Below are 27,936 nucleotides of genomic sequence, written 5' to 3'. Positions count from 1 at the left end.
GACTGTTGATCTTCTCATGCAAGAGTCAGGATGTCGTTTAGAACATCCTTCTGCTACCAAATTCCGCAATCATGTCATGGAAGGAGAATGGGATAAGGTAACGTAGGGCTTATAGGACTGTATTAACCACTGTTTAAATTTATAGTATCTGTGAGAACATTCAAAATCCACCCTCCTTATATACTTTTTGTTGTTTGTTTGTTTTTTTGTTTGTTTGTTTTTTTCTTATGCTGATTTCTGCAGGCTGAGAACGACCTGAATGAACTTAAGGCCTTAGTGCATTCTCCGCATGCAATTGTGGTAAGAGGCACACTTGAACTCTTTGGGAGCTGTATGGTTGCACTAATTGTAGTGGTGTAATCTTTCACTATGGAGTTGGTTGTTTATAAGTTCTTGTTTTCCTTTTTGTTTACTTAAAGTGGCTTGCATGCCATCTCAAACGTCGGATTTCTTTAATTCTTTTTAGAATGTGAGATAGGAAGCCCAAAAGTATTGAGGCTAATATTTGGTGTAGTGAATGTTTAAACTTTGTTAAACATACTTAACTGATAAAATATGATTCCTGTAACAGTCCTAAAATAGGTCAATTTCTGTAGAAACTGTGTATGTTGAATACTAGTTTCAAACTTGAAGTACTTCTCGCAATCACTGTGTTTATGAGAGTTGGGTTTTCTTGAGGGAAGAGAAGCTTGGAAATAAAAAGCAGTAGTACTAATGTGGCATTGGCATTGTAATAGCACATTACAAGAATATAGAGGCTGCTATAGACCGTGAACAATACTGTTGCTTTTCCAGATGGCTTCTAAAGAGCAAATGCATTTGTGTTGCTGTTCGGGATTTTATTTGGAGCTTTTTCTCTTTGGGTGGCTTTTTTTTTTTTAAAGATGAACCTAGAAATAAAAGGTGGGTAGATCCTGTGACTTGACAATTACAATAGGTGTTGTTACAATTTCAGTTACTTTGAGTAAAGAGTTTCTTGGTTTGATTTTTCCTTTCTGGAGATGAAAATCATTACTTGGCTCTTCAAACAGCTTGTTCTGTCATATTTAAACGTTTATTTTAACAAAACGCTTCCAACAACTCTGGTCACTTAGGAAGAAAGCAGTAACAAGGCTTTTTGAAGTGTCTGAGACCGTAAACAATGAAGAATCAGCTGATGGCCGCTTAGCTGCACTTCTAGCTGATTCATTTGTTGTCAAGACAATTTCCTGTCTGGTGGGGGAGGGCGAGAAAGAGAGAACAGGAAGTAGGAAAAACAGATGTTTAACAAGACATCAGAGGGTACTTGAGAGAAGTTTATTCTCTTCTATTAATTTGGTCAGAGCTTAGCAACTCTTAATTAGACTAGCAGTTCACTTTCTCTTTTTTCAAAAATTTGATACACATAAGATTCACTGCTCAAGTAGTTTAGAGTATTTCATGCAGCTTTCAATACTTTGTGGCAACCAAAAGTATGAAACCACTGTGTGTGAATATAAATAGTCATCTGAAGCAGATTTTCTCATGTTTCTAACTTCTGAAGTCACCAGGTTTCTTTGTAGTATTAAAACATTTTACATGTCTGGGAGTCAAGAGGTTTAACGTGAGTATCAGTGTTGTACTTTTGGGAGAACAATTTGAGTAACAAGGGGATGTTTTCCTTCTGTTGTCTTGGAGGACTCTGAAAGCATGCTGCTGTTTAAAGCTGATATGTAACTCCTTGAATAAAATCTCCTGCAATAAAAATACTTGGTTTAGACTGAACTTTGCCTGAACCAAATATTAACTGTTTTCTTAAGTTCCTCTCCTTTATATAAACTTTCTATAATTTAAAACAGATATCAGTATTAGATGTCCTACGTGCATGTGTAAGACTGTACTGGTTTGCAAGGATAAGTAGAGCTTGTGTGTGCTCCATCCTATGTGCCTATCCTACCTCCCTCCTCACCTGGCTTTTTTGCACATGGTTGAGATTATGGCTGGGTATTAATTAGAATAGTCAGCACCTGGAAAACTAGTGAAAGATCATTACAGGTAAGGAGGGATGCTTTATGCTCTGTAGGTAATCCTGGCTGAAACAAGTCAGACCTAATGAAAATGATAAATGTCTTGATTAGGGAAGGTCTGAACAAGTTGCTGCTGCAGATAACTCTGTAAAAACAGAAAATGAGATTTTGGGTTTCCTGACTTGTGACTCATACTGTATGATTAGGTGTTTCAAAAATGTGTGCATACAAGAAGAATGGGTACCTAAAACTTTAGATGACACAGAGTATTTAACAAAGTAGGGGGTGTGTGTGTGTTTGGTGGTTTATTTTTGGCTGGTGGTTTGGTTATTTTTTTTTTCTTATAGTTAATATGACCTGGATAAAATAACCAGGACATAGTAACTTTTGAAATGTCTGGTCAGCAAAGGGGGATATGTATGTGTTTTGAAAACTGTACACTTGCTTTAATTTCCTGACTTCTGCAAAGTGCTGTAAATTCTACTGGTAAAAAGACTAAACATGAAACCTTTGATGCTGTGCACAGATATGTCGGGGGGCATGACTGCCTACTACTTCTTTGTGTTGATGCAGCTCAGTGCTATAGTGTGATTAGAGATAGTTACTTTTCCAGTGTATGAGTTACATCTGTCTTGAGACCATCTATAGGAAATCTTTATAGTTGATTCAAGTGTGCTATTTTTTCCTTGAGTAACACTTAGAAAATATCAGCTTCAAGCTGAGGTTTTGCTTGCTCTAGGGCTACTGAAACATCTATTATGACATCTGTCTTGGATAACTAAGTGAACCTAAGAAGACATGTGGAGATTATTCCTCTGTAGTCATCTAGAATATGCTTTCAAATTGTCATCTTTACCTTTTATTTTTATTTACTTAAACGAGGTGTTCCCCTGGTTCTAGAGGTGTCTAGCCTGCAGCAGGCAGTACAGCAACAAGAGAAGGGATTTATTTCTTGTTGGCTGAGCAAAGTGCTCCACCTGCCTGTATGGTGTCCCTCTTGCTACTGGCATGAAGGGCAGTTCCCTATTGGAATGAATTACTCTTAAGTGACAGGGCTTGGCATGATTGAAGCCTTGCTGAACTCTGTAGGCCAGACTATTTTTAGCCCATTGCATATCAGATTTTTAATGGTTAAGTTTTGGATGTTTAAGTGCTTTTATCAGAATTCTACAAGACAATCAATGTAATAAAGACTACAAACTAATTAAAATTGTGGTCTTGGTTCTGCAGGCTGTAAGCAGGTAGCTACTGTGTTGAGTTTGTCTTGAAACATCCTAGTTGTCTTTGAAAGGAAGAAGGTGTTCTGGCAGTGTTTACTTGTTTATTTTGAACTCTTAAACTGTAATAAGCCTGTTATGGAGCTTGCCAAGATATGCAGGTCAAAAATAACACCATAAAACTAATCCTAAAATTAGGTTATTATGAGTTTTGCTCTTTAAACTTCTGATGATCTGCTGCTGTAACCAGTGATCAGAATGGCCCAATTTCTTTACTGTGATAGGATACTTGACCTATTATTTTCGCAGTTGTGTTGCGGACGCTTTCACCTTTGGTTGCTTAGTACTTGTGATACATGGTGGATGCAGAACTTCATAGAACTTAGGGTTCTGCAAGGGGCTTTCCTATTAACGATTAGGTCAGTGAAGAAGTACTAAACATTCATGTTAGTAATTGAAGGCTGTAGTTTGAAGGAAGCAAAATGTTAATATACATACATTAAAACAAACAACTATCCCCCTGTAAATGTCTTAACTCTTAGTTTTGCCACAGGGTGATCGGAGGTTCAACTTACACTGAAATAATAGCTTCTAGAAACACTGAAGTAATGCACTTTGTCCTCATCCTCTCTATAGTGCTGAAAGACAGGATGAGGTAGTGATAACTGAACAAAACCAGCCAGACTGCAGTGTGAAATTGTTCTGTTTGACCCTCTTCACAGGACCTATAAGGTGAAGAATCTTTGTTATATGCTAAGTGATGGTGGTGTCTGGGTGTAAATTATTTGACAGTGAAGAGTGTAATGATGTTGAATTTCCATTGCAAGCACAGAGTTGATAATAAATCCCAGGCACTTCTATTAAGTTGTACATGGTATAATTTAGATCATGAAAAACTTTATTTTCCTTCTTTGAAAGGCAGCTGAAGAACATCGAGAATGAGTAAGCTGTTCATGCAGGTGCATTGCATGAGTTTAGTTTTCTACTTGTTCTGTTCCACTTATAGTGGTGTGTTTGCTTTTACTCTAGTTACCAATATTATAAACAGTTCTTTTTCCTTCTAGAAGAGGCTATTTGGGCTCTAGAAAAGGTGATGTACTTAAAATGGTCTTGTCTACTGTGAGATGATGATATTGGAAGTAATTAGCAATACTATTAGTAGGGCATATAAGTAGTTGAGAGGAAAACTAGACAAAATTCAGTTGTTCAGTGAAATCTGTTTATTAGCAAAGTCAGTAGTTGCACAACAATTAGTAGAAAGCTGTGAGTATCCCGATATTAAAAAAATGAGTTGAAATACAGTGTCACTGGAGTGTGACTTTTGCCTTAAGGAGGCTGTATTCATGCCATTGTTTGAGTATGCTGTAGGGCACATTTTGGAGCAGTTATCAAAACAGCTTAGAAAATCAATTTAATTTCACTATCAACACTTTACTGCAGTCCCTGCCTTTTGCTGGAGATAAGTTACAGTTTAAAACTGCTTGTCTTTTATTCTAATTCTCCATCATGGTCACAGCATACTCTTGCATGAAATGTACAGTACTATATTATTCTGGAGACTTTTATATTCCTAATATGCAAAGATCACATGTGGCACTGATGACCTTTTTTTTGTACATTATACTTTCTAACCCAGAACTGGGGTTATACCGCTGAATAACTTGGTGACAACACTCTACATAGTAATGTTCTGTAATGGTTCCATGGAGCTGTTTGCACTGACCTTACAAAAACTGGTTTTAGGGGTTCTTTTTTACTTTTTCCCATAAAGAAACAAAATATGCCAAGCCGTAAAAGTAGGGAGGGAGAAAGAGTGGTTAGATACAGATACGGTTATCAATTTTAAGGGAAAGACAGTAAAAATTTAATAAATGTTATATGCAGTGAAGGGAGAAATGTCACAGTTTAGGGTCAGGGCTGCCCCCAAAGCTGTAACAGATGCTCTGTTAACCCCTCTCCCTCCTGAAGGGGAAGAGAAAGATGAATAAGGGAGAGAGACTTACAGATTAGAATAGTAAAACAGCTTTAATGAAAATACTGCCAGTAATAAAAATATGGAATACATACAAATATGTACAAAATCAGTATGGAACCCAGCTCCCCCCGATGCTGTGGAGCAGGCCCTAGCTAAAAGTCCCAGACTGGTCTTGGTGGCAGATGACAGCTGGGTACAGGAGCTGGATTCTGGAACTTGGTTCAGGGACACACAGCTTGGGATCGAAGGCAGAAGGGACAGTGTCCTCGGATGCCAGCCATTGAAGGAGTAGCAAAAGAGGGAAGAAGAGAGGGCTTGACCCTCGTGATCCTTCAGCTTTTATACTGAATACAACTGATATGGGATGGAAAACCCCACTGGTAAATTTAGGGTCACTTGTCTTGTCTGCTCCTCCTCCCTGCAGGTGCGGCTTTTACTTTCTGCACTCATCAGTGTGGCACATGGGGTTTAGTGGTGACCTTGCTCTGCATACTGGTCCCTGGTGGTAACTCCAAACATATGGAGCATTATCTCTGTTAGAGCAGACGCTGTCTGCAAAAATACGCTGTTAACTTCAGAAAGGGCAGTTAGCTAGAAGAGACTGAGCTGAAAAGTAAAATCACTGAAGAGAATTTAAATTTTTTATTCTAAACTGGAAATATCAGACTATTTTTCTGGTGGTGATCATCAGTGTGAGGTGACCAGGAGGACTGGAGTATGGTATGTGACTGCTACCTGAGCACCTCCATGCATCCTTGTTAGCATGTGCATAGCTGGGATGGGAAGCTCTTATCCCTTGCTGCTAGTGTTTAAGCAAAGAGTGTGAGGTCTGCTGGCCTACTGCATGGAACCAACCATTGAGGTTGTAAATAATTTGGATATCTTTCTTTTTGTTCTCTGCATGTCAGAACACCAAAAAAAGTTGTCTTGCTTGGAAAAACTGTACAGGGATGCTCTAACAATTTCAAATAAACTAAAGAGCTGGATAGGGGATGTAATATTGGTTTGCCTGTCACAGGGACAACAGAGTAGTACAAACATGTTTGAACATAATTCGTCTTCACTGTGTGATGTGTTATGCTTCACAAAGCTGTGTGGTAAGTTAATAGCACTGTATGTGGAAACTTTATTCTTTTGAAGAACTGAACGTCTCTGGAAGCCAAAACTACCTTGTGTTTTAACTTTGGATTTTACATGTAGTAAGCCTTAAACTTTCATGTAAGCTTTACTAAGACAAGAGCATCTTAAACTTCCTGATTATTCATCTACTTAAGGAGACTAGCAGTGTGTTTGAAACTAAGTAAACATTGACCAAATATGAGCATGAAAATAGTGAGGTGCCTGAGGTCTGACAAAGCAAAGGAAACCAGTGATTGAACTGTTGGAGTATTCCTTAGAAAAGCAAACGTAATTTGCTACATTAAATCTTCGTTCTGTTTCTCACTGATGTGTCTAAGAATGTACATTTCCCTCTTTAACTTGGTGAGTCCAGTGGACCAGAAAGTACTTCTCAATGATAACTGCTAGCACTAAAGAACCTATACAAACATGAAATACTTGGTTTCATCCAGAAACGACCAAACTGTGTTTCTACTAAATTTAATCATAAATTTCTAGGATTTCAGGTTTTTGATTTTGAATGTCGTAAATGAATGCCTGATATTCTAATCCACAGATGTTTGTTGTTGCAATAGCAGGCTTTTTTTTCCAAAGACAAGAGCAAGATGAAAGGAACACTATGAAATAGCAGTGATTAATTCTGAGAAGTGAATCCTAAATATAGGAAACTAAGGTGTTTTTTCTCTGTAGTCCTGAAAAATTATACGACACCCAAGGAAAACAAGTTAATGTGGAACTGCAAATGCAGACTGCAGGCAGTGCCAATTTGTTATTGCTGTAAGTTGTGCAGCTATGCAAACAATCCATGTCAGCCTCTATGTAAGCAGTATGAGAACTTGTGGAGTTGGCCTATTGTGTTTTGTGCTGTCCTGCAGTCTTAAACATGCAACTTGCTTCTTTTGGGTGTTTTTCTTGATAGAATGTAAGATTGGGAAGCCTATGCAATTACAGATGTCAAGAATGGTGACTGAAAAGAGAGTGAATATGAAAATGAGGCAAGTTGAAGGGGGGATCTGCGATGTGAGATAAGGAGATACTTAGAGCCCCATACAACAGGAAGGAGATGAATGGACAACTTAATTGCTGCAATGTTGTTGAAAACCCAACAAAAAGAAGTAATGAAACATTACATGCAGCTGTATTTCTGAAGGGTATAGTAGAATGGTTTCTACTGTTCTGTTTAGGCTCAAACGTTTTCTGAAACTTCAGTCAACCTTTTTCCCCTGACTGCTGCTTTCTGTCATGTCAGAGGATGAAGTTTTTGCTGCTGCAGCAGAAGTACCTGGAATACCTGGAGGATGGCAAGGTCCTGGAGGCACTTCAGGTTCTGCGCTGTGAACTGACGCCTCTGAAATACAATACAGAACGCATTCATGTCCTCAGTGGGTAAGTGCTTGGACTTTGACTGCTCTTTGAATGGAATTTGCTAAGGAATTCAATGGCTTTTGATAGCTGACATTGTAAAAACTCAAACTCTATTAAAGCTGTTATGCTGTTGATTAATAAGCTGTAGTGAGGTATGCTAAAATGGTGAGTAAAGAAGGCTGTTCAGTAGAGAGTGTTCTGTTTCAGATGCTTGAAAACAACCTGGTTTATCATTTACTTGTATGCCACTAGAACCCAAACTAGCATGTACATGTTTTTATCTCATCTTGAGAGTTATTAGCCTGCTATAATTGAATAAGTAGGTGAATATTGTCTGTTTTGTGCTTAGATGAAAATAAGACATTTCTGCCTTCCCTAAAATCTGTGTTTTTTTCTTTTTCTGTTGCCAATTTGTAGATGTTTGTTCTGGAGAAGATGCGTGTTTGTGTGGTGTAGTTCCCTGCCTTTTTTCCTGTCAGTCTCAAGCTTAAGTCACCTGTTTCCAGTTGATTAAGAATGTTATGATATATATCGTGCTTAAAAGTGAAAAGAATGATTCCAGAAAAACTTGGTCTGTTGGTGTGTGTGCGCTTTTTCAAACAGGTATCTGATGTGTAGCCATGCAGAAGACTTGCGTGCTAAAGCAGAGTGGGAAGGGAAAGGAACAGCTTCCAGATCTAAACTCTTGGACAAACTCCAGAGTAAGATGTTCTAGTGTTTAGAATTTATTCCCACCTCTGTAAATTCAGTACATCTTGCATAACGATGTATCACAGGGAATTGACTTAAATTGCATTTGCCAGTTGTTGTTTTTTTTATTTCTTGGTTAGTGGGGATTCCTTTAGATGCCCTTAACCCTTTGGCTTTCTGTATGTAACCTTTTGCTGTCTCTGATAAGCTATTTGTAATAGGAGCTCTTATTCCTTAGCTCTGCTGCATGCAGTAATAGTATAACTTGGTGATTAAATGTGAGGTTTGGAGAGGGGGGAAGCATTTTGTAAATGCCAGCTATACTGAGAGGTCGGAACTAAATGGGGCCCATAAACACTAGTGATACTAGTAGTGGTTGCTGGTGGTCTCAGACTTTGCTATGAATTATGGTTTCTCCTCTTTCTTTCTTGTGGCTGGTGTAATACTATGCTATAAAAAGAGCTATAAAAACCATGGTATTCTTTATTTTGATAGTGTTAATAAAGAATTCCGTAAATGAACACAGCTGAGATACTGTTTTATAATTTTGCAGATTTTGTTAAATACTAGGGTTTGAGTTAGCGTGTGTAAATGGTGTTTGTTGGCCAGGACAACGTGTACTATAAAATACTTTGCATACAGCTCAGCTTTCCAGAAATTTACGCTTCTAATTCCAGATGCATAACTGTAGATTTGACAAGCTGTGTGTGTTCTTTTCGTGTAGCTTTTAAGCTTCAGTTGCTAAGGTCTCTTCCAGAAGCACTCAAATCAAAATATGCTCTTAATTGTAACTTGGTTTTGATTTTTTTTTTTTTTGACTCTCTTAAAGCCTACCTGCCCCCATCAGTGATGCTTCCTCCGAGACGTTTACAGAACCTGCTACGCCAGGCCGTGGAACTACAACGGGACCGGTGCCTCTATCATAATACAAAACTAGACAGCAATCTAGACTCTGTCTCGCTGCTCATAGATCACGTTTGTAGTAGGTAAGAAACTCTTGTGACTTTTAAGGTGGGCAACAATATCTGTTCTCTTTTACAATCGCTTCATAATTTAAAATTTTATTTACCATTAGAAGGAACATGAAAACTATTCTAAGTGGGTTTAGTGGGAGCTGACTGGGAGAAGACAGTTCTAATTAAATGAGTAGTGGAGGTGGAGTACCAAAGGTGTGTGGAAGACTTTGGTGGCTGAATATGGGGTAGTGGGGTCACACTGAAGCTTTAGAATTTTAATCAGATGGGTATTGCTCTGCTATTCCTTAGTCACTTTTTCCTTGTAATTTTGGACAGCCAGTCTGTTCCTTCAACATTTGATTGCTGCATTTTTTTCACTGGAGAATCACTAGTATGTTCCAGACTGTCTTCAAGCTTACTGGAATGCAGAAAGCCTACTGAAGCATATTTCATCAAGTCAACTTTCAGCTTCATTTCTTAATAGTGGACAGTGGGGTGCTTTAAGACACAAAGATTAAAACAGAGTAGAAATATGCAATAGAGATTTCTGGTTTACATAACATAACTGTTTCCTCAGATTTGTAAGGCAGTGAGAATTGAACATCTTACACTCACTTATTAGCTCTTGAGAGTATCTGGATAACTCCTATTTTAATAAAACTGGTGCTTCTGAATCTTCATAATGCCATCACTGTAGCAGACATGAAGCAGGAGGATGTTTGTAACAAATGGCTGACTCAAGTGGTTTTTCCTCATCCAGCAAAACTTGATTGAGGACCTGAAAACTCAGTAGCTTTTATAGAAAATTGCTGTGCATGGTATAATAAGAGAGTGAGGGCTAAGACCCCTAGAAAATAAGGGCTATGTATGATACCCTTGTGTTCGTTCATGTAGCAGGCTAACAGCTGGGCTTGGAGGGGAGTTCTTTTCATGTTAAGTTTAGCTCATCTGAGGAAGCTAATTAAGTACTGAAAAACTTGCTTGTAGAAATGTTCTGAATTCCCTTGCTTCAACTTAAGTTCTTGGGTTACTTGCATTTCTTTTTAAAGGTGCAGACTTCCATAGTACTGCACTGTAGCCATCCTAAGGTTTTAAAATTAATCGGCACTTCATGTATTCAAGTAACTTCTTTTTGACTATTGTCTAGCTTGCAAGTTTGATGCATCACATTATTTCAGCTTTTTTTGTGTGCATGCAGACATTTTGACTGTTCCCATTTTGAGAGCTACTGGAAATCAGATACTGGAGTTGTAGTTTCGCTACATCAGAAGAGAGTCTTAAAATTATACTAACTGGAAGAGATTTAATTTTAGTCCTTGCAGAAGTCCATAAATAGTATTGGATATTCTGTAGGGGGTTTGATGTGATTAGTCCAACCCCAAAGAGCATTCAAGCCAATTGTAAAGATCATGTTTTACTGAAGTGGGACTAGGTAAATCCAGATACAAAAGACAGTTTTATGCAACAAATGTGGACATGAATTTTACCCATCTGTATCTATTTGCTGATGTAAAAGTTTGATAATCTTTTGGTAGTTTGTGTTTGTGGTTTTTTTCTTTTTTAAATTTCACCCAATGTGGTACTTCCTAAGTTTGCATATTTGGTATGTATCCATACATAGATACTCATGACTAATAAGAAGCAAACCAAAGACAAAACAAAAAACCCACTTCAAAATAAAGGCTTCCATTCTGTCCTCAACTCAACCTATTGTACCTACCTATTGCAGGGGTCTGAGATCAGTATGTGGTGCGCTGTACGTGCTGCCATGCTTGGGCATAATGAGGTGAGTTAAAGACAGTGGAAGCCAAATTTTTATTAAACTGACAGAAGTAACAGTAGTCTAATGGCTTAGACAATTTTAAGTTCTGTACTACTTAAATGATAGAACACTGACAACTTTCCCTTTTTTAGTTGGAACTAATCTGTTTTGGACTTCTGGCAATATTTTGATCAAGCATGCTTGAATTGCACTAATAGGTAAAATGTTTAACTAAAACTTAATCACTCTCATAAGAGAGGGAGATAAGAGGGAGAAACTGTTGAGAGTGAAGATGAGGGATTTCATCTTACTGTGCCTGAGGTTTTGATAATAGAGAATTGATGCTCTTGGGGGTGGCCATTATTTTTGGTTTTGAGAGCCTTCAGCCTAGCTGGGTGTCTTATGTGATTAGATTTTTTTTTTTTCCCACTCCTGGAATTCTTTTTTTCTTGCTTTCATGTAAATAAACTTCAGTCTGAGTTTGCAAACAAACAGTGAAGCCCAAATGAAAGGTGAATGCTGCTGCTTTCTAGGTACTAGCTTAATGTAGCATTTCTGAAAAAGAACCATTGTGGACACTGAGGAATAAATCTTCTGTTTTATGTATAGGGAATAAAAAAGTAGCTGTTTGTTTTATTTAGAATTTTTGAACTTCTGTAAGTACAACAACTGATAACTTTATTAGATACTTTGTCAGTATGTGAACAACGTGATTCAAGTGTGTTATGCTGAATGGAACAATGTGTAAATAAATGCTTAAAAAAAAAAAAAAAGAAAAAACCTTTGAGCTACAATAATATGTAATTACCAAAACCAGATACTGTTAAACAACTGGCTTTGGTTTCTTGTTTTGAGACTGCTGCTATTTCCTTCTGCAGAAGGACATGTATGCTTTGCTGTCTATGAAGTCAAATTTGCTGGATTTTGTTTTATTAGTCCAGTGAAGGTAACTGTGAGAGTGCTCTGATCTGACTGCATTGTGGCTGGCATAGTTCAGTATTGGGATGTGTCTGCAGCAACTGTATCAGCTGTGACCGTTACAGTTTTTAGGAACCTAAAGGCCACCTTACTGTGAAAATTGTTTACTCCAGCATTATAGTGCACGCTTTTCATTTCTACAAGACCTTGGCTGCTGAAGCTTTAAAATATAAGTGCTACTGTTCTACAGAGTATTTTTTTAAGGAAATATGCTGAAAAGGTTTTCCTGGGACCCAGTATGCCCCTTTTCTATAAGTAATAGGTAAAGACTTTCACCTTCTAGACCAAATTGCTGCTCTGAGGAAGAACACTTGCTTATGGCAATATGGCTAAATAATAATAAAGTGCCCTTTCTGTAGGTGCACATACCTGTGCAGAGGGCTTTTCTGCTTCTCTCTAGACTTCAAGGAAGAGAAAGTGTTCTTTCATGGGTGGGACTTTTTACCTTGGGCTCAGTGCTGTTCCAAGTGGGAACTAGACAGCTCCTAGTCAAGTAAAGCAGTAGCAGAACAGATTTGTGTTTTTCTAAAATGAGTAAGTAGACATACCCAAGGAAGCCAGCTACAGATACGTATGTTTTGTTTATCCTTCTCTACTGTAAGACAGAAAATGAGGATCTGTATGGTTGTGCAGTGCTGCTTGTGCACTAGGAAGCATCTTCCAGTAAAAGAAAATGGACGGAGTGTATAGACATTGTATTAATCAGAGCTTTTTCTAGCTTCTGGCAGGACACAGTTTTTCAGGTGTCTGTCAGCCTGGCTACCACCAAACTATTTTTAAACAGAAATGTGAAGGAAGTAAGTTGGGGTTTTTTAGGTGACTTTATCTCAAGTCATTAATATGACTGGACATTCATGGAGACTGTCATCATTACATAAGTATTGTTGGGTCCCATTAGAGTTGTGTTGCCCTGTTACACTGGGCACCATAAAAGCTCATTGTAAGACTAAGCCACTCCAAGATACCTGCAGTTGAAGAAAAAATGTCTGTTAGAGACTACCTTTTAGTACATCTGAACAATAAACTTGTAGTTTACTGTGGTTATTACTTACAAAAGCAGTGAGCTGCTGTAAAAGCTTACATTTATCTTAGCTCTCAAATTCTTACACAGTGTGCAAGATGTAAATTAAACTTGTCTCCAGTACTCGTGTAGCTTAATGTTTTGACTGTTAGCTTTTCTGAAATGTGTAACTACAGTATTAAATACCAGTGCTAGAGGAATGTTTGAATCTTCTTTAGTAGTTTAGGTGTCTACCAAACAAAATATTATAACGTTTTACAAAATAACATAGATTTTGTGAGGGGAAACCAGTTCAAGTTGAAAGCTCATAAGGGTATCATGTTATTTATGTTTAGATATTATATGTGGTACTCTGCAAAGAAAGTAGAAAATGGCACAAAAAGAAGCAGCATCTAACTTATTGCAAGATCATGTTCAAGAAAAGGCAATAAGACTATTCTTTTACTCCCCTTTTAAGAATGATGTGTAAAGATTTGGCAAGATATGCCTAAGCGAGTTAGAAACTTACAAAAACATTGCATGTAAATAAAATATTCCACATAGTTTTCAGAGAGGTTTGGACTCCTGTAGTCTCAATACATCAGAGAAGTGTATGATAATAAGCTGTTACACTCCTAATGAGGTCAGTTTCATTCCAAGTAATATGAAAGCGTAACAACTTATATGAGTAGAATAAAAATACTTCTGTGTTCTTACAATTAGTTATGTTCACTTGGTGTGAGCTTTTTGTCAGATAAGACACTTCATCTTGTACTTAAATGAAGCAGCTTGTAGTAGAGGAATTTTCTGAGTTGTCTGGTCTTATATTTAATTTTTTTGCTTTAGTTTTTGCTAGCTTGATTTAAAAAAATAATCTCTTAATGCTTTCTTAGTAATCTGCAAATACATCCCTTTCTTTTCCCAGGAAACAGTTCCCATGCTACACACAGCAGATCCTAACGGAGCACTGCAATGAAGTGTGGTTCTGTAAGTTCTCCAATGATGGCACTAAACTAGCAACAGGATCTAAGGACACAACTGTTATTATATGGCAGGTTGATCCAGTAAGTGTGCAATATCTTAAAATGTGTGTGACTTGTCTTTCCCTTCCCTTTCTGCTTTCTCTTGCTAGGATGGTTTGATTTTGGAGGACAAGCTAATGTGTACAGTAGCCTGCTGACTAGGGTATTTCTCTGGGATGTGAAAGACTGGAGATCATGGTCAGTATAAGTTAGTAAAAGGAGAACACTTGAAAACTTGATGTCTGAGTGTGAGGCTTGGACTGTTGGCTGCTGTGGGGCAGAAACTGTGTGCACCAGACCGGTACCACCGGGCAGAGCCTGTTGGTGCCCTCTCCAGGGGAGGTTCTTAGCTTGAAGGCCTTGAGAAGCATTGGGTGAGTGTGGAGGGAGCTAGCATGGCAATGGGGAACGTTTATTCCAAATAACTCTTGTTAAGAGTACTTTGGATCTATGTATGTGACTAACTCCGTTCTGTTCTCCTGTTTCTACTGGTATGCTTGCATTTAAATACTCTACCCATTTTGCCATTTGTTACTTTATTTCTGAGAAATTGTCACGGTTTGGGGTCAGGCCTGCCCCCCGACCTGTAACAGACACTCTGTTAAACCACACCCCCCTGCAAAGGGGAAGAGAAAGGGAACAAGGGAGAGAGACTTACAGATTAGAAAAGTAAAGCAGTTTTACTGAAAACACTACTACTACTGCTACAACAACAGAATACATGCAGATATGTACAAAACCAGTATGGAACCCAGCTCTCCCCCCGATGGCAGTAAGTCACTGTCATCCCCAATGCTGGGGAGCAGCCCCCGGGGAAAAGTCCCAGGCTGGCCTTGGCAGCAGATGGTGACTGGGTACAGGAGCTGGATTCTGGAGCTCAGCTCAGGGTCAAAGGCAGAATGGATGGAAGTTGTTCCAGTATACTAGTTCATGCTAGATGCTGTTGTAAGGTTTGCCATGGCCTGAGATGAAGGTTTAAATACTTGTCAGAATCCACTAGCACGTGGAAGTATACCCACCCATTTTCTTACAGCCTGCAGTTCTAGGTTTTGATACTAATATGTGGTGTTGCTTCTCTTATATGAAATCCTACAGCTACAAGCCTTCTTTCCTACCCATAGAAAAGGAATTCTATTTTAATGTAATAAGAAGATTGAGGGGTAAATCTAAGACTGTTTGAAATATGGACATTTTCAAATCACTTCTATGACTTATGTTTCAGAACAATTGAAAACTGTGAATAAACTTGAACATACACATATGGTATTTCGGGTTGTTAGTACTTGTGAAACACTAACAGAAATAAGATTCTTACTACTTTTTAACCACATGACTGCAAACTGGTGTGCTAAGTGGAACATTTTGCAGTTCCGTACTGGCTTTCAGTAGGATTTGAGAGCTGGACTTAATATTTTTAATTTTTTTTTTTTTTTTTCCACTACAGGTTAGGAAGCCATATGAGTTCTTTTTGCTCTTGAGATGAGAGAACTTAAAACCTTGTTCCATGTTCCTAGTTGTTATATACTCCCTGATCTAACAGCAAGTGCTATGTTTTTTTCAGGCATAGAGCTGTTGTGGTTGGTTTGTTACTGAAACCAGTGTGCTCTGGTAAAAGACGTGTGCGTAGTTGTTGTGGAACAGGAATAGGATAATTTCATGATTAAATAATAGAAGTCAGACTATGCTATAGTTGTTATATAGTCCTTGAACTAACAGACAGTCAGCTATTTTTTGTGGTGTGGTTTTGTTTGGTTTTCTTTTTTTAACAGTAGTTTTAGGTAAATAAAGGACCAAACGTTTGTGGTTCACTTGTCACTTGACTGTAGAGGCACATCTTTCTTTTATATTGATGGCTTTTAATAGCCAAAGTCCTGATTAGAATATTTTATAGTGACTTATTAGCTAGTACTTGGTTAATCAAACCAAGTAAATGTCTTGTGAGTGTTTTAGATTAACCATTTTAGCCAAGAGTTACTAAAGGAAGAAAAAATCTCAAATAATAGGAAAGCAGTTCTATAGAGTTCTATTTTTGAGTACTTAAAAAACAAAACCAAAAAAAAAAAAAAAACAAACCACACAAAAAAACACAAAAAAACACCAATGAGCAACCACTCCCAACTGAAACCCTGTCAAGGAGATAGATGCCTAAATTACATTGGGCATCTATCCTAAATAATTACATAATTTAGATGGTACATTTCGCCAGAGCATTCTTCTCATGTTTCCTCTAGCAGTTGACAATGCCTTTTGAACCATAAGTTTAATCAGTTTTTCAAGGCTTTAGGTGTTTAGAATTATTCTAATCTGTAATTTGTATATGTCAACTACAGGGAAACATTTGTCCAGCTCTGTCTGGACAAGTGATGGGAGAAGACTATTTATAGGAACAGTATTTCTTTTTCCACACACATTTCATACGTGTGAGAATTCCTCAGTACTCCCTTTTTGTTTATCACCTCTTGAAGTGTAATGACACCACTTCCATGTGTCTTCTTCATTTCATACAATAAGCTTGTTTGTTTTTGAAGACCCAGCTACATGTCTAAGCTGTCTCAACCCGTGCTTCCATTCTCATTTTAATGTTCTTGTGTAGGCTCAGAAGCATTAAATAACAACTTGAGTGAATTAGGTTTGTGTGTGGACTGCTTTATGTGACTGTTACTATGTGTGGCAGAGCCTCTAGACCACCAAGGATAAGCACAGTAGGTGCATCACCTTGTCTGGCATGCATCTTCTTTGATAGAGCTCTCCTTTAAGCTGTTCCTTACAGAAACCTTTTTTTTTCCCCTTCATAAAAACTGTTGACAGATCTTTGGCTTTGCATCTAAGGAGCTCAATTACTGCAAACTTGATACCTGAATAGTTGTTCCTTCTACATAACAAAAATCTGGGAAGCTACGTGTAAAGGATAGAAGTGCTAAGATTTCTTTTGGTGGTGGGTGAGAAGCAGATTGACTAAATTTGGGGATGTTTTCCTGAAATACCATTGAGTGCTGTTTTAGATCAAATCATTGTGTAGCAGTTTTGCAGTATTTGGAGAGCAGTATGAGAGCAGCGTGAGAGATAGTAACAGCCACAAAGTCCTGTCATTAGAAGAAGAATATTCTACATAACTTGCTCCTCAGGAGTCTCAAATGTGATGCAAAAGTGACAGGCTACTTTGATCTTGATGCAAAAAAGAAATGCATCAGTGGGCTGGCAAGCTGCAAGGACGTGAGATGATGTCAGACATGACTTGGTTTCCTTGCTGATGAATATAGCTGCATTAGACGCTAATGCGTCTGGAGACCAGCAAGAAGAATTAGAATGGAAAGAAGGCTGTCAGAAGATCCATTTGGTGGCCTTTCTTTCTCTATGCTTTGAAGATTGTTAGGCTCATTTGAGGAATTTAGTTTTTTTAGCCAGCATAACCATCAAAGCTGCAGTCTGGCTTAGAGTTGTCAAATCTCTTCACAGCCAATCAGAGGAGAGAGTCCTTCATGTCATTCTGTTCCTCTGCTGACCGTGTTCTTTCTCTTTAGAATCAAGAGGTGCTCTGCTGATTAATACTAAAATGAAAGAGAAGGGACAATTTGAGAAAGCAAGGTTTTGAAACAAGTCATTCTTTTTGAAGAGAAGTAGGGAGGTATAAACATCCCCCATGCAGGAAAAAAAAAAGGTGTGGAGTAGGAAAATCCACTTGCCCATTTCCAAGAAGCTTCACAAAAATTGATAGCAATTTAACAAGCTTGGTTCTCCTTTCTGTATATGCCTGTGTTGTCAAGAGACAGTGTTAATACTGTACTGAAATGTTGCTTTATTTAGAAAGCCAGTGTGTGGTGGTTTCACAGTATCTAGCTGTACTATTTCTTTTGATAAGCTGCTTGAAAGTGATGTTCCTCTGACAAGGCAGCAGTAGAATAGCTGTAGCATAAAGGTGATACAAGATACTTTGCGTGAGCGAGGTATGCTTCATTCACTAAATCTGGCAGAAAAGATGCAACAGATTGCTCTAGGCAGCTCTTCTGAAATAACAACACCTTTCAAGAAAGTTTTAAAAATATGTTTCTGTAAAACTTATTTCTTTAGCAGCACACACAAGATACTCAAGTTTATAAAAACATCTGGCACTTGGAGGTTTTCCCTTCTTGGTATATGTGAAAATTTTGGTTGTCTGCATAACCATAATAGGCTTCTAGCATGTCCTTAATTCTGTAAAATATAGATAATAGTACTTTTGTCCTCCAGTAGATGCGGAGAGACTTGGCACTACAGAAACTTTTTGTACTAAAGCAAGTGTAATGTAACGTACAACTCTGTACAGAACGGTGTTTTGTGAGTTCCATGTTCAGAGTCATGGAAGATTAGAACAAAAATGCCTACAAATGTTCTTGTTCTGCATGTTGAAACTTAGAAGCTTTAATTTTATGGTCCCACTCTGTAAACTGGCAACTGCTTTTCCAGTAGGAATCTATTCACGTCTCTTGTAAAATGTGGGTGCCAAGTTGTGTGAAGCAAACTTGCAATGCTGTACTTGGGCACACTGTATGTGTGAAATCTAGTAGGAGTTCATTTGCATTGTCTCAACAGAATCTCTCTTGTTTCAGGATACTCACCAGCTAAAACTACTTAAGACGTTAGAAGGTCATGCATATGGTGTCTCTTATATTGCTTGGAGTCCAGATGACAACTATCTTGTTGCCTGTGGCCCAGATGATTGTTCTGAGCTTTGGCTCTGGAATGTACAAGTAAGTGGTGACCAAGAGTAAATAAATAAAACTTTGTGGTCAGTGTAATGCATTCTTTTCAATATCTAAATACATTAAGCATGAAGAAGTTGTTTCTACAAATGTGTTGTGCAAAGGTGTGGCTGTATAGAGACACCGATCTCTCCACCACCTCAATTTGAAAAAAAATTACTATGGCAGCCTACAAGTAGAGTTCAAGTCCAAGTGCCTGGGACTGAGGAGGAATTCTAGTGTATCTGGTTAATGATAATTTCTGAGAAAGAATGGCTTAAATCTATAGGACCTTAGAGAGCTACTGAAGAGTAGAACAGTAAATTAATCAAGAGAAACAGAGGGCACAATTGCCATCTAAGGGGAACAGTTGCTCATTGAAGACTTTGACAAGTACAATTTAAAAGATACAATTTATTTTCGCTTTGTATAACCTTCCCAGTGATATTAGTGGAAGATCCACAGAGTCTTAAATTTATTATTTCAGAATTTCATCTTTCAGTTAGACACCAGGGCATTTTGCCCTTTCCTGTATAAATTTGAAAATCCTTTTTTGCTGCTGATTTTTATGGGCACTTGAGTTGATATAAAAGCTTCCCCTGCCTCAGTTGCAGGCTGTATTGTCTGTCTTATGCTGCCTTAGACTCGGAACTAATTTAGTTTCCTGAAACAAAGATGTTCCCGTTTTTCACCCTTGGAATACTTCTGTCTAATTGACTAAATTGGCTCAATGAAGAGCACTAGAGCTGGCACAAGGGAACAGAGAGAAGCTCTTACTGTTTTGACAATGGTAAGCCACTCACTGGCACTCTGTCTTGTGAAACAGGAGCATTATAAGCTGGGGATGAAAGCTAAATTTTGGCATGGAGAGCTCCAGCTCTGGGAGAAAAGTGTTCTAAATGGTTTGATACTACCCACTTTTTACTAAAATGTATTTTGTCATCTGTTTTCTTGTAGTCTCCTCCTGTCTCCTTACTTTCCACGCTTAGTTTTTAATTTTGTATTGCTTCTCTCTTAGATGTTCTTCCGATTTCTTTTAATTACTTTCTTGACTCAAATCTTCCAGTTGTCTGACATACCAACTAGTCCATCTCTCTTGTTTTGATGGACAAAAGAAATTGTTCCAAATCAAGTCCAGGGTCACTGGAGGTGCTGAAGTAGTTCTGGCTTTTTATTGTATTATTAATAGACTTGTGTTGCTTTTTAATAAATGTGTTGAAATAGTCACTTCTAAACACTGTGCCTGTCAGATAATTCTATCGATGCCTTTTTTGGGAGAGGGTTCTGGTGTAAGGCCTTGCTGTCTTGGTTTATCTTCCAGACTGGGGAGCTGAGGACAAAGATGAGCCAGTCTCATGAAGACAGTTTAACAAGCGTGGCCTGGAATCCTGACGGGAAGCGTTTTGTAACGGGAGGTCAGCGTGGGCAGTTCTATCAGTGTGTAAGTTCTCTGCATCTCTCCCACTGAAAATGCAAAAAACTAAAAGTTTGTCATGGTCAGATCTGAGGTTCATGGGTTTTCAGGCATGTACGCTACTGATACTTTGTAAGTCAAAGAAGCAATAGATTAAAGCTGATATTTCAGCAGCACTTCTGTACGTAGCGGATAGAAGGGTTCAAGCACCTTTTGTCTGCCTAAAGCAGAATTTGTGGGCCAGGAATTTTTTTTTTCCCCTTAGCTGCTTTAGAAAATAGACTAATAAAGTAGTGCCTTAGTCCATAAATGATGTTTATTCTACAGAATTTTGACTGTCTTTTCTTAGGTTTTTGCATGCTGTCTTTGCTTAGCGTAAGAAGAAATTTGAAACTCGCTACTTGACTAGAGTTGATTTTGGGTGGTGGTCCACAGTCTCAGCCTACTCTTGATTGCTTGTCATCTGAATTGATATCCAGAATAATAGTGCTGTATACAAACCTCACTCACTGCAGAGGTGAGCTCTGTGATGTGATTTAAAGAGCACGTGTCATGCATGAGGACAAAGCGTCAAAAAGGTTTCTCAGCTCTCTGGGGCAGATAGGTACAAAAGACCTTGATGAAGACAGCCAAGTCTAATTCATTAAGTCCTCTCTTCTAAGATTGTTCTTTTAGAACTGCTTTCTCTAGCATTGTCTGAACAGAATGTGGAAAAAATACTTGTCAGCTCCTCAGAAATCAGAGATTAACAGTTCAATTTTTTTTTTTCTCCTCTCTTCTGATCAGGATTTAGATGGTAACCTCCTTGACTCCTGGGAAGGGGTGCGAGTACAATGCCTTTGGTGCTTGAGTGATGGGAAAACCGTTCTAGCATCGGACACACACCAGCGAATTCGGGGTTATAACTTTGAGGATCTTACAGACAGGAACATGTAACTACCTCTTTCTTTGGTTTTGAATTCCTGGTTCGTAGTATCAGGAGAAGATTGAGGAAGAGTTTGTGGGGCAGGATGGCAAATAAGTTACTAAAATGCTCCTAGTATTTAAAAGATGAGGAGAATAACATTGTACAAGAATTACTGAGTTCCAGCTGCAGCAAGGAGCATTAGATCAAGTATTAGAAATAACTTCCTAAGCACTGGAGTAGGTTTTCTCATGGATGTTTTGACATTTGTCATAAGTAGTTGTCATCTTCTCAATTCCTGGCGTATTGTGGTAGATCCCACACAAAGTTAGGAGTTGGTGTTGAGGTCTGAAGTCACTTTTGGTTGTGGGATTTGTAATCGTAAGTATAAGCAAAGTATTGCAGATGTGGCTTGTACTGACATATAGAGATATACCTAATTTCAAATTCAGAACTGTCTTTCCCTGATAATATTGTAGAGACAGGACACACCTTTTGTCTTGGTGTTGCATCACTGTTTGGTTACGTGTACTCTTAACACTGATGTGTGTCTTATCATTTCAGAGTACAAGAAGATCACCCTATTATGTCATTTACTATTTCAAAAAATGGCCGTTTAGCTTTGTTAAATGTAGCAACTCAGGTGAGTTGGTGATTATAAATGGAATATTTGATAGTAACTAGTTGTATTTCATGTAATATGAAGGTCTTGCTGTTCATAGATATAGCCTGGCATTCTCTGGCAAGAAGGCAGTCATTATTGAGACTGATTTTTTTTTTTTTAAAACTCATTTACAGTCAAGTTTCATACTATGAAATATATACAATAAAATGCTATTATCCATCTATTGCATTGGGTAGCTGGGCACAGCAAGAATTGTGGCAGGTTGATCCTTTGGGGGGGTGAGAATTAGATTTTATTTATTTCTACTTTTGGAACCTTGGGTAAGAATAGGAGCTTTCAGAATGGAAGGGACCATAGACTGGAAGCTTAATCTTACATAATTTAGTATATCTTTACTTTTTTTGATACAGAAGTACAGAAGTTGGCTGAAGTAATGTACTTGCATCATGTTTAACTTTTTAGTGCTTCAAAAGAATGCAATTAATAATGTTTAATGATAAAATAATGTTCTTTGTACTTCTTATTCTCAGGGAGTTCACTTATGGGACTTACAAGACAGAGTTTTAGTGAGAAAGTATCAAGGTGTTACACAAGGATTTTACACAATTCACTCATGTTTTGGAGGTCATAATGAAGATTTCATCGCAAGTGGCAGCGAAGGTAACATCATTCTCTTCTGTGCAGAAAACTTGGAACAGTGTATCCTTCCAGACCTTACTTTTATAATGTTACTGTTAGCAGCTGTCATCTATAAAAGCAAGCAACTAGTCCATTAGTAAGTTTGCCACAGTCTGTGCTCTCATACTTCAAGAAATAGTGTGCTCAGAGAAAGAATCTTTTGAGAGGATGACAGTAGTAGAAAGCATTAATGAATCTTGTGTTACTCCTCTAAATCAAAAACATCTGTACAGTTCTAATTAGAAGTGGGTGGGGTGCTTTTGAGGCTTTTTTCTTTTTGTGGTATGATATTTTGGCTTATGGGTTGAATCAAAAATATTTTTGGGGAGTAACAGCTTTATTTTCCTGTTGAAGATATAGGTGTGGTGATATTTTGATTTCAGTAGAGTCATCAGCTTAATTATGGGAGGAGTTGTCTCGAATTAAGCAGTTGTTGACATAGTCTGCTAGAGTATCTTAGTGATCGAAGGCTTTATGGTATGCTTTTCTTCAACTGTCTGTGGAAAAATAGAAATCAGTTAATGGCTTATATGTTGGCTTGGTTCAGGTCTGTCCCTGAGTGCCATCACCTCCCATGGAGGTCACTTAAGATTCAAGCCTATGCAGGAATAAGAATTGCTTGGAATATATAAGCAGTCGTGGTTAGTACTACGTAACTTGTAGCTGTTGGGAAGTAAGGTTGGGCAGGACATTGCTACTGTCCTTTTCTGGAAAATACCAAATATCTAAAATAAAACCAAATTTCACCCTTTGACCAGACTCAGTGGAATATGGCGGAAGGACAGCAGCTCTAATCCAGTGTGAGCATTTTCATGGCTGAACAAGGTCCTTGGTTTGGGACCCAAGTACCTGAAAGTTCAGGATTTGTGTTGAGCCATACTGATGTGCATGTGTAGACGTGGATAATACAGTGCACCTGTCCTTCCCCCCCCTCCTTATTTATTCTTTATTACCTTCATTGTCTAAGAACTACTGAGCAGTACTTGAAACTGATGGCACCCTATTTATATTTTAACTGTCTGAAGCTGTTGTCTCTTTGCACTGAATTACTGCAAATGTGGCTACTGAGAAAGTGTATGAATCTTAAACAAGCAAACAAAACTAACATCACACTGTCACAGCCTTTTTATATTAAGTGTTTACATTGTCATAATCTCTTAAACCTAAGGTAGGTTGTCAGCTAGGTAGGATACTTCTAACATTTGCATTGATAGGATGAAAATCGAGGTCTCCTTCTGAGAGGGAAAGTGACTGCTGCCTTAAACTAGCTAACTTGTTTTTTCCAAAACAAACTACAGGCCTCTGACAAGCGCCAAAATACTGGTTTGTGTTCAGGCTTTGATTCTCCCAGAGAGCAGAGACTCGCGTGTCCAGTGTTAAGCAGACAGTGAATTGTGTTGTTTGATGCATAGCGTGGCTATGTAGTCTCTTGAAATCGTAAGTGGAATGTAAACACAACCAGAACTGTGTAAAGGTGTTGTACTCAAATGAGCTGATTCAGCAGAAGACAGTTGAGTTATCACATGGTTCCATGATGCTATTCTAGCAGGTAGGTCAGAAAGCAAACTTGTTTTGTAAGGGTTTGGGGGGAGAAGTAGAGGCAGATTGGTTTGTTTGCTAAGCCTTCAGAATAACATCTACACTAAAACCTTTCAAATAGATTAAAATACTTTCATTTGATACACTAGACCTAAATACTGGGCTTTTGTGTAATACTAATAACATATACTTGTTCAGTCTCTATGTCTTTGGAATATTCCAAACAAAGCTATTCCTAGAGTGGTCCACCCACAGGCTTGTTGGGGAAAAAGAAGAAACCAACTAATCAACCCCACCACCTTTATCCTTAAAATTCTTACTTTTCCTTCATTCTTAGTCACCTATTCTTAAATGTGCTTGGCTATAAAGCAGTAACACTTCTCTAAAAATTGCAGTGCAGCATCTCACTACTTCACTGTTTTTTCTGACGTGTTGCTGGAAGCAACTAAAAGCTTCCTATTGCAAAATAAGATCTGTAGGATTATTTCATCTACTTTAATATGTACAAATCCATGTTTTTAAATACCACACAAATTAATAGTAGGCAAAGACAGGAATGGCTCAGAATTGGAGACATTAAGCTTTGTTGTTCTCTCTCATTTGCTCTGTTTGCACTTTGACTGGGTTGTTTTGTGTCTTTTCATAGAAAGATGTATTTCACAGAAACTATAGAGGTGTGACCTTACCTTGTACTCATCAACAGGTGGTGGTTGTAAATATTCTGCCCGAGTACTCATGACTCTAATGCATGTACTAAATATGTACATATCTGTAAACAGTGTGTACATATCTGTAAATAAGATCATTTAAGAAAAAAAACCTGCAAGACCTTTTGAAGAAGACTGCCGCTCCATCTTTCATTCACAAGTAGCTTTGTTTCTCTCTTATTTGCATTGTAGTCGGATGTTTTTCTTCAAATACCAAGTGTGGTAGACTTGCAAGTCTTAAAAGGGAACGTGCCTCATAGTGCAAGAGCTTTACCCATATTCTTTGGATTGTTTTCAGAAGAAAAACTACTAGTGCTATAGTACGTTCAGCAGTGAGGGGTTTACCTCACTCAGAGGCTGTAGTTGCTGAGGGCCTGTGTGGAAGCGCCGCTTGGTGGGAGCGAGGGGCCCGTGCAGAGCAGCGCCTCTCACGCCGTGTGTTTGGCTGTGTCTGGTGCAGATCACAAAGTGTACATCTGGCACAAGCGCAGCGAGCTGCCCATCGCGGAGCTGACGGGGCACACGCGCACCGTGAACTGCGTGAGCTGGAACCCCCAGGTGCCCTCCATGATGGCCAGCGCTTCGGACGATGGCACTGTTAGGATATGGGGACCAGCACCTTTCGTAGACAACCAGGATATTGAAGGTAAAAAACAGTGTGCCTGTCTGCTGGCCAGTCTCTCAAAGCTTACATCAAAGGCAGTTGGTTTGGTGGGTTCTCTTTACCATAAAACTCTTTTAACTCTTGGGTTAGAATCGTTACTTTCACTAAAAAAGTTACTGTTGTTTTACGTATGGCTGTTGATCTTATTATCTAAGTTACTTGTATTTGTGGAATAAAAAAGGAAATGACTGGTATTTCCAAAATGGTACTCAGTTTTATGATGTAGCCCTGATGTCATCAAGACCTCAGGATTGTATTAACTTACGTAGACTTCTTAAAAAAAATCTTGCCTCCAATCCTTGAGGTTTAATAACATACAGCGTTATTAAAATTTAAATAATGCATTCTGACACACTACAAGTCGAATAATATAATTATAGTACTTGCAAAAGTCTGAAGATTTCCACCATAAAACCTGTACACAACTGATTCCTTCCCAGCCATCAGCAGTTGTCTGTGCCTGGGAGAGACAACATAGCTTTTTTTCACTGCCAAAATGCGCACTTGTTCCCAACTCTTCTTACCTCCCCCCAAGAACCATTAATGAGATAACAACTGAGAGGTGGTTCTGCTCTTTATAGACTTCTGGCATTACACATTCAAGCTCATGGTAAAAATTTATAATAGACATTAAAATGAAATATACTATATCCCATTACTACAGGACCTTGTGGATACTAGGTGTGGACACGAGTTCAAGGGGAACCTGGACAAAGTAATCAGAGAAATCCATTGAGTGCTACTAGATAAGTAAACGCCTCTAGTTCAGAATGTCCCTTAGGTGAAAATGGCTGAAAAGTTGGGAGGATATTAGGAAGAAGAATTGCCTCCTCTCCCTGCTCCTGTGTCTTCTGACACATCTGCTTCTGGTATTGGACTGGGTGAACCAGCCTGACCAATCTCCTGTTTGCAACACCTTGAGTGCCCCTATAAGGACTCGTAGCCTACCCTCCAGTTGGTTTTCCTCCTGGTTTTGATTCCTCCCATTAGCTGCTTGCTTACTCTTTCTTAGTACCTCCAGAAAATGAGCTCATAATTGCAATAAAAAATCAAAACAATAGAAGAGTGATTTCTCACAGCAGTGTTACCACAAGAGTATAGGTGCACAGAGTAATACCTAACAACTTGGGGATCTTAAATGGATGACCAGACAGCTTTGTAATTAGCACGTTCCCCTAGAGCTGGAATGCTAATGTGTGTTAGGTCTTTTTGGAAGAGATGCTTTTTGTGTACCAATGCCTAACATGCTAAATGAATCTCCAAATTAATAATATCTAAACTAAGTCATTTTTAGCATGGGATTGTTACAGCAGTAAGATCCATTAACTAATGCATGTTCAGTAAAGCTTATGTAGATAGACTGTATTAATGACCTTAGAAATATTTGCTACCGGTAAGATCTTGAAGGTGTGATTTTTCTCTGTTTTTGTTTTTGCTCAGAGGAATGCAGTAGCATGGATAGTTGATGGCGAATTTGGAGCAGACGACTTCAGTTAACTTAATTAGTCGTATTTTAAATGGCTTGGGATTTGGTGCAAACAAACATGATTGATAGCTGGACAGACATGCTCGTCATGAAAAAGAACCATTTCTGAAGCCCGGTCGGGGCCAAACATTTACCACCTTGCTTCATAGTAACCAGTCGAGATGAAGCACGTCGTTAGAACGTTGTTGGACACCGTGTTGAAATTACCCCCCCATCGGTTGTGAAGAACTGTGCTACATTCAGGCTAACCATTGAACTCAGTATATATATTTTTCCCTCCTGCCTTTTTGTCTGGCAGGCTACTGTTCTTGTTGCTCTTCTGTGTAATGAAGTTTAAATGCTTGTTTGGAACACTTTATTTAACAGTTTAGAAGGCTTGATAGAAAGAGTGCTTTAGTCTGAAGAGTATCCATTGGATAGGAAAGTATTTCCTTCTCTTGTTTCTCAAGTCTCTCTCCGCCTTACTTAGCTTGAGATCTTTGCAGCTTGGTTCATGGATTCTAGCCTTGCCCGTTGCGCAGTATATATAAATTGAGATGGTAAACAAATGAACTATGTCAAAAGCACTCTCAGTATCACATTTGACAAAAAGTTTTGTACTTTTCACATAGCTCGTTGCCCTGCAAAGGGGTTAACAGCACAATTTTTTAAAAATAAATTATTTATAGGATTAAAATGACTTCATTTGTATACATTTGGAATTAAAACAATGCAAGAAGTGGTGTGAAACACAGTATCACTGATGCTTTTCCAGAGTGTCTCGAGACCCAGTCAAAAGCCGTGTCTGGAAGGAGCTTTGTGTAGGCAGTGAAGCTTGTTTTAGAAGGATAAACCTGCTGTCCATCTTTACAGATATGTAGGAAGTGTTCAGAACTAAGTTAAAATGAGACAAGGTCTTTTTGTTGGTGGGTTTGCTGTTTTGTTTAATGACATAAACATATGCAACAATGCTGGTGAAAGGTAGACTACACTTCGAGGGAAGAATGTGTTGAATCCTTTCTTCACAAAGTCAACGTTTTGTAAAAGTAATTATCATACAGATCATAATTAAACACTTGTCTTCTGATGGAAATTTTTCTTTGTTTGCTAAACGAAGATAAGTAGATTTTCTTTCTGAGAATATACTTTTAAG

At 38.3% G+C, this 27,936-nt stretch overlaps 1 protein-coding gene across 1 annotated transcript; it reads left to right on the top strand.

Moving 5' to 3' along the window:
- Positions 1–27,473, top strand: WDR26 (WD repeat domain 26). Its single transcript, XM_008944655.1, has 13 exons — positions 1–97; positions 244–300; positions 7,546–7,682; positions 8,265–8,362; positions 9,181–9,337; positions 13,973–14,111; positions 18,656–18,796; positions 20,109–20,228; positions 20,988–21,133; positions 21,670–21,748; positions 22,261–22,390; positions 25,115–25,300; positions 26,759–27,473. The coding sequence occupies exons 1-13, from the start codon at positions 17–19 to the stop codon at positions 26,782–26,784; spliced, it is 1,497 nt and encodes a 498-aa protein (XP_008942903.1). The 5' UTR covers positions 1–16; the 3' UTR covers positions 26,785–27,473.
- The last annotated feature ends 463 nt before the right edge of the window (positions 27,474–27,936 follow it).

Source organism: Merops nubicus, unplaced genomic scaffold (genome assembly GCF_000691845.1).
Source record: "Merops nubicus isolate BGI_N331 unplaced genomic scaffold, ASM69184v1 scaffold2607, whole genome shotgun sequence".
Taxonomy (NCBI): Eukaryota; Metazoa; Chordata; class Aves; order Coraciiformes; family Meropidae; genus Merops; species Merops nubicus.
Note: the sequence above shows the minus strand (reverse complement) of the source record. Positions and strands in the feature narration are given on the sequence as shown.

Coding starts and splice junctions, on each gene's coding strand:
- WDR26 (XM_008944655.1), top strand. CDS start 17: ATGCAAGAGTCAGGATGTCGTTTAGAACATCCTTCTGCTACCAAATTC. Junction 14,112..18,655: donor TTATATGGCAGGTTGATCCA/GTAAGTGTGCAA, acceptor CTCTTGTTTCAG/GATACTCACCAGCTAAAACT. Junction 20,229..20,987: donor GTGGGCAGTTCTATCAGTGT/GTAAGTTCTCTG, acceptor TCTTCTGATCAG/GATTTAGATGGTAACCTCCT.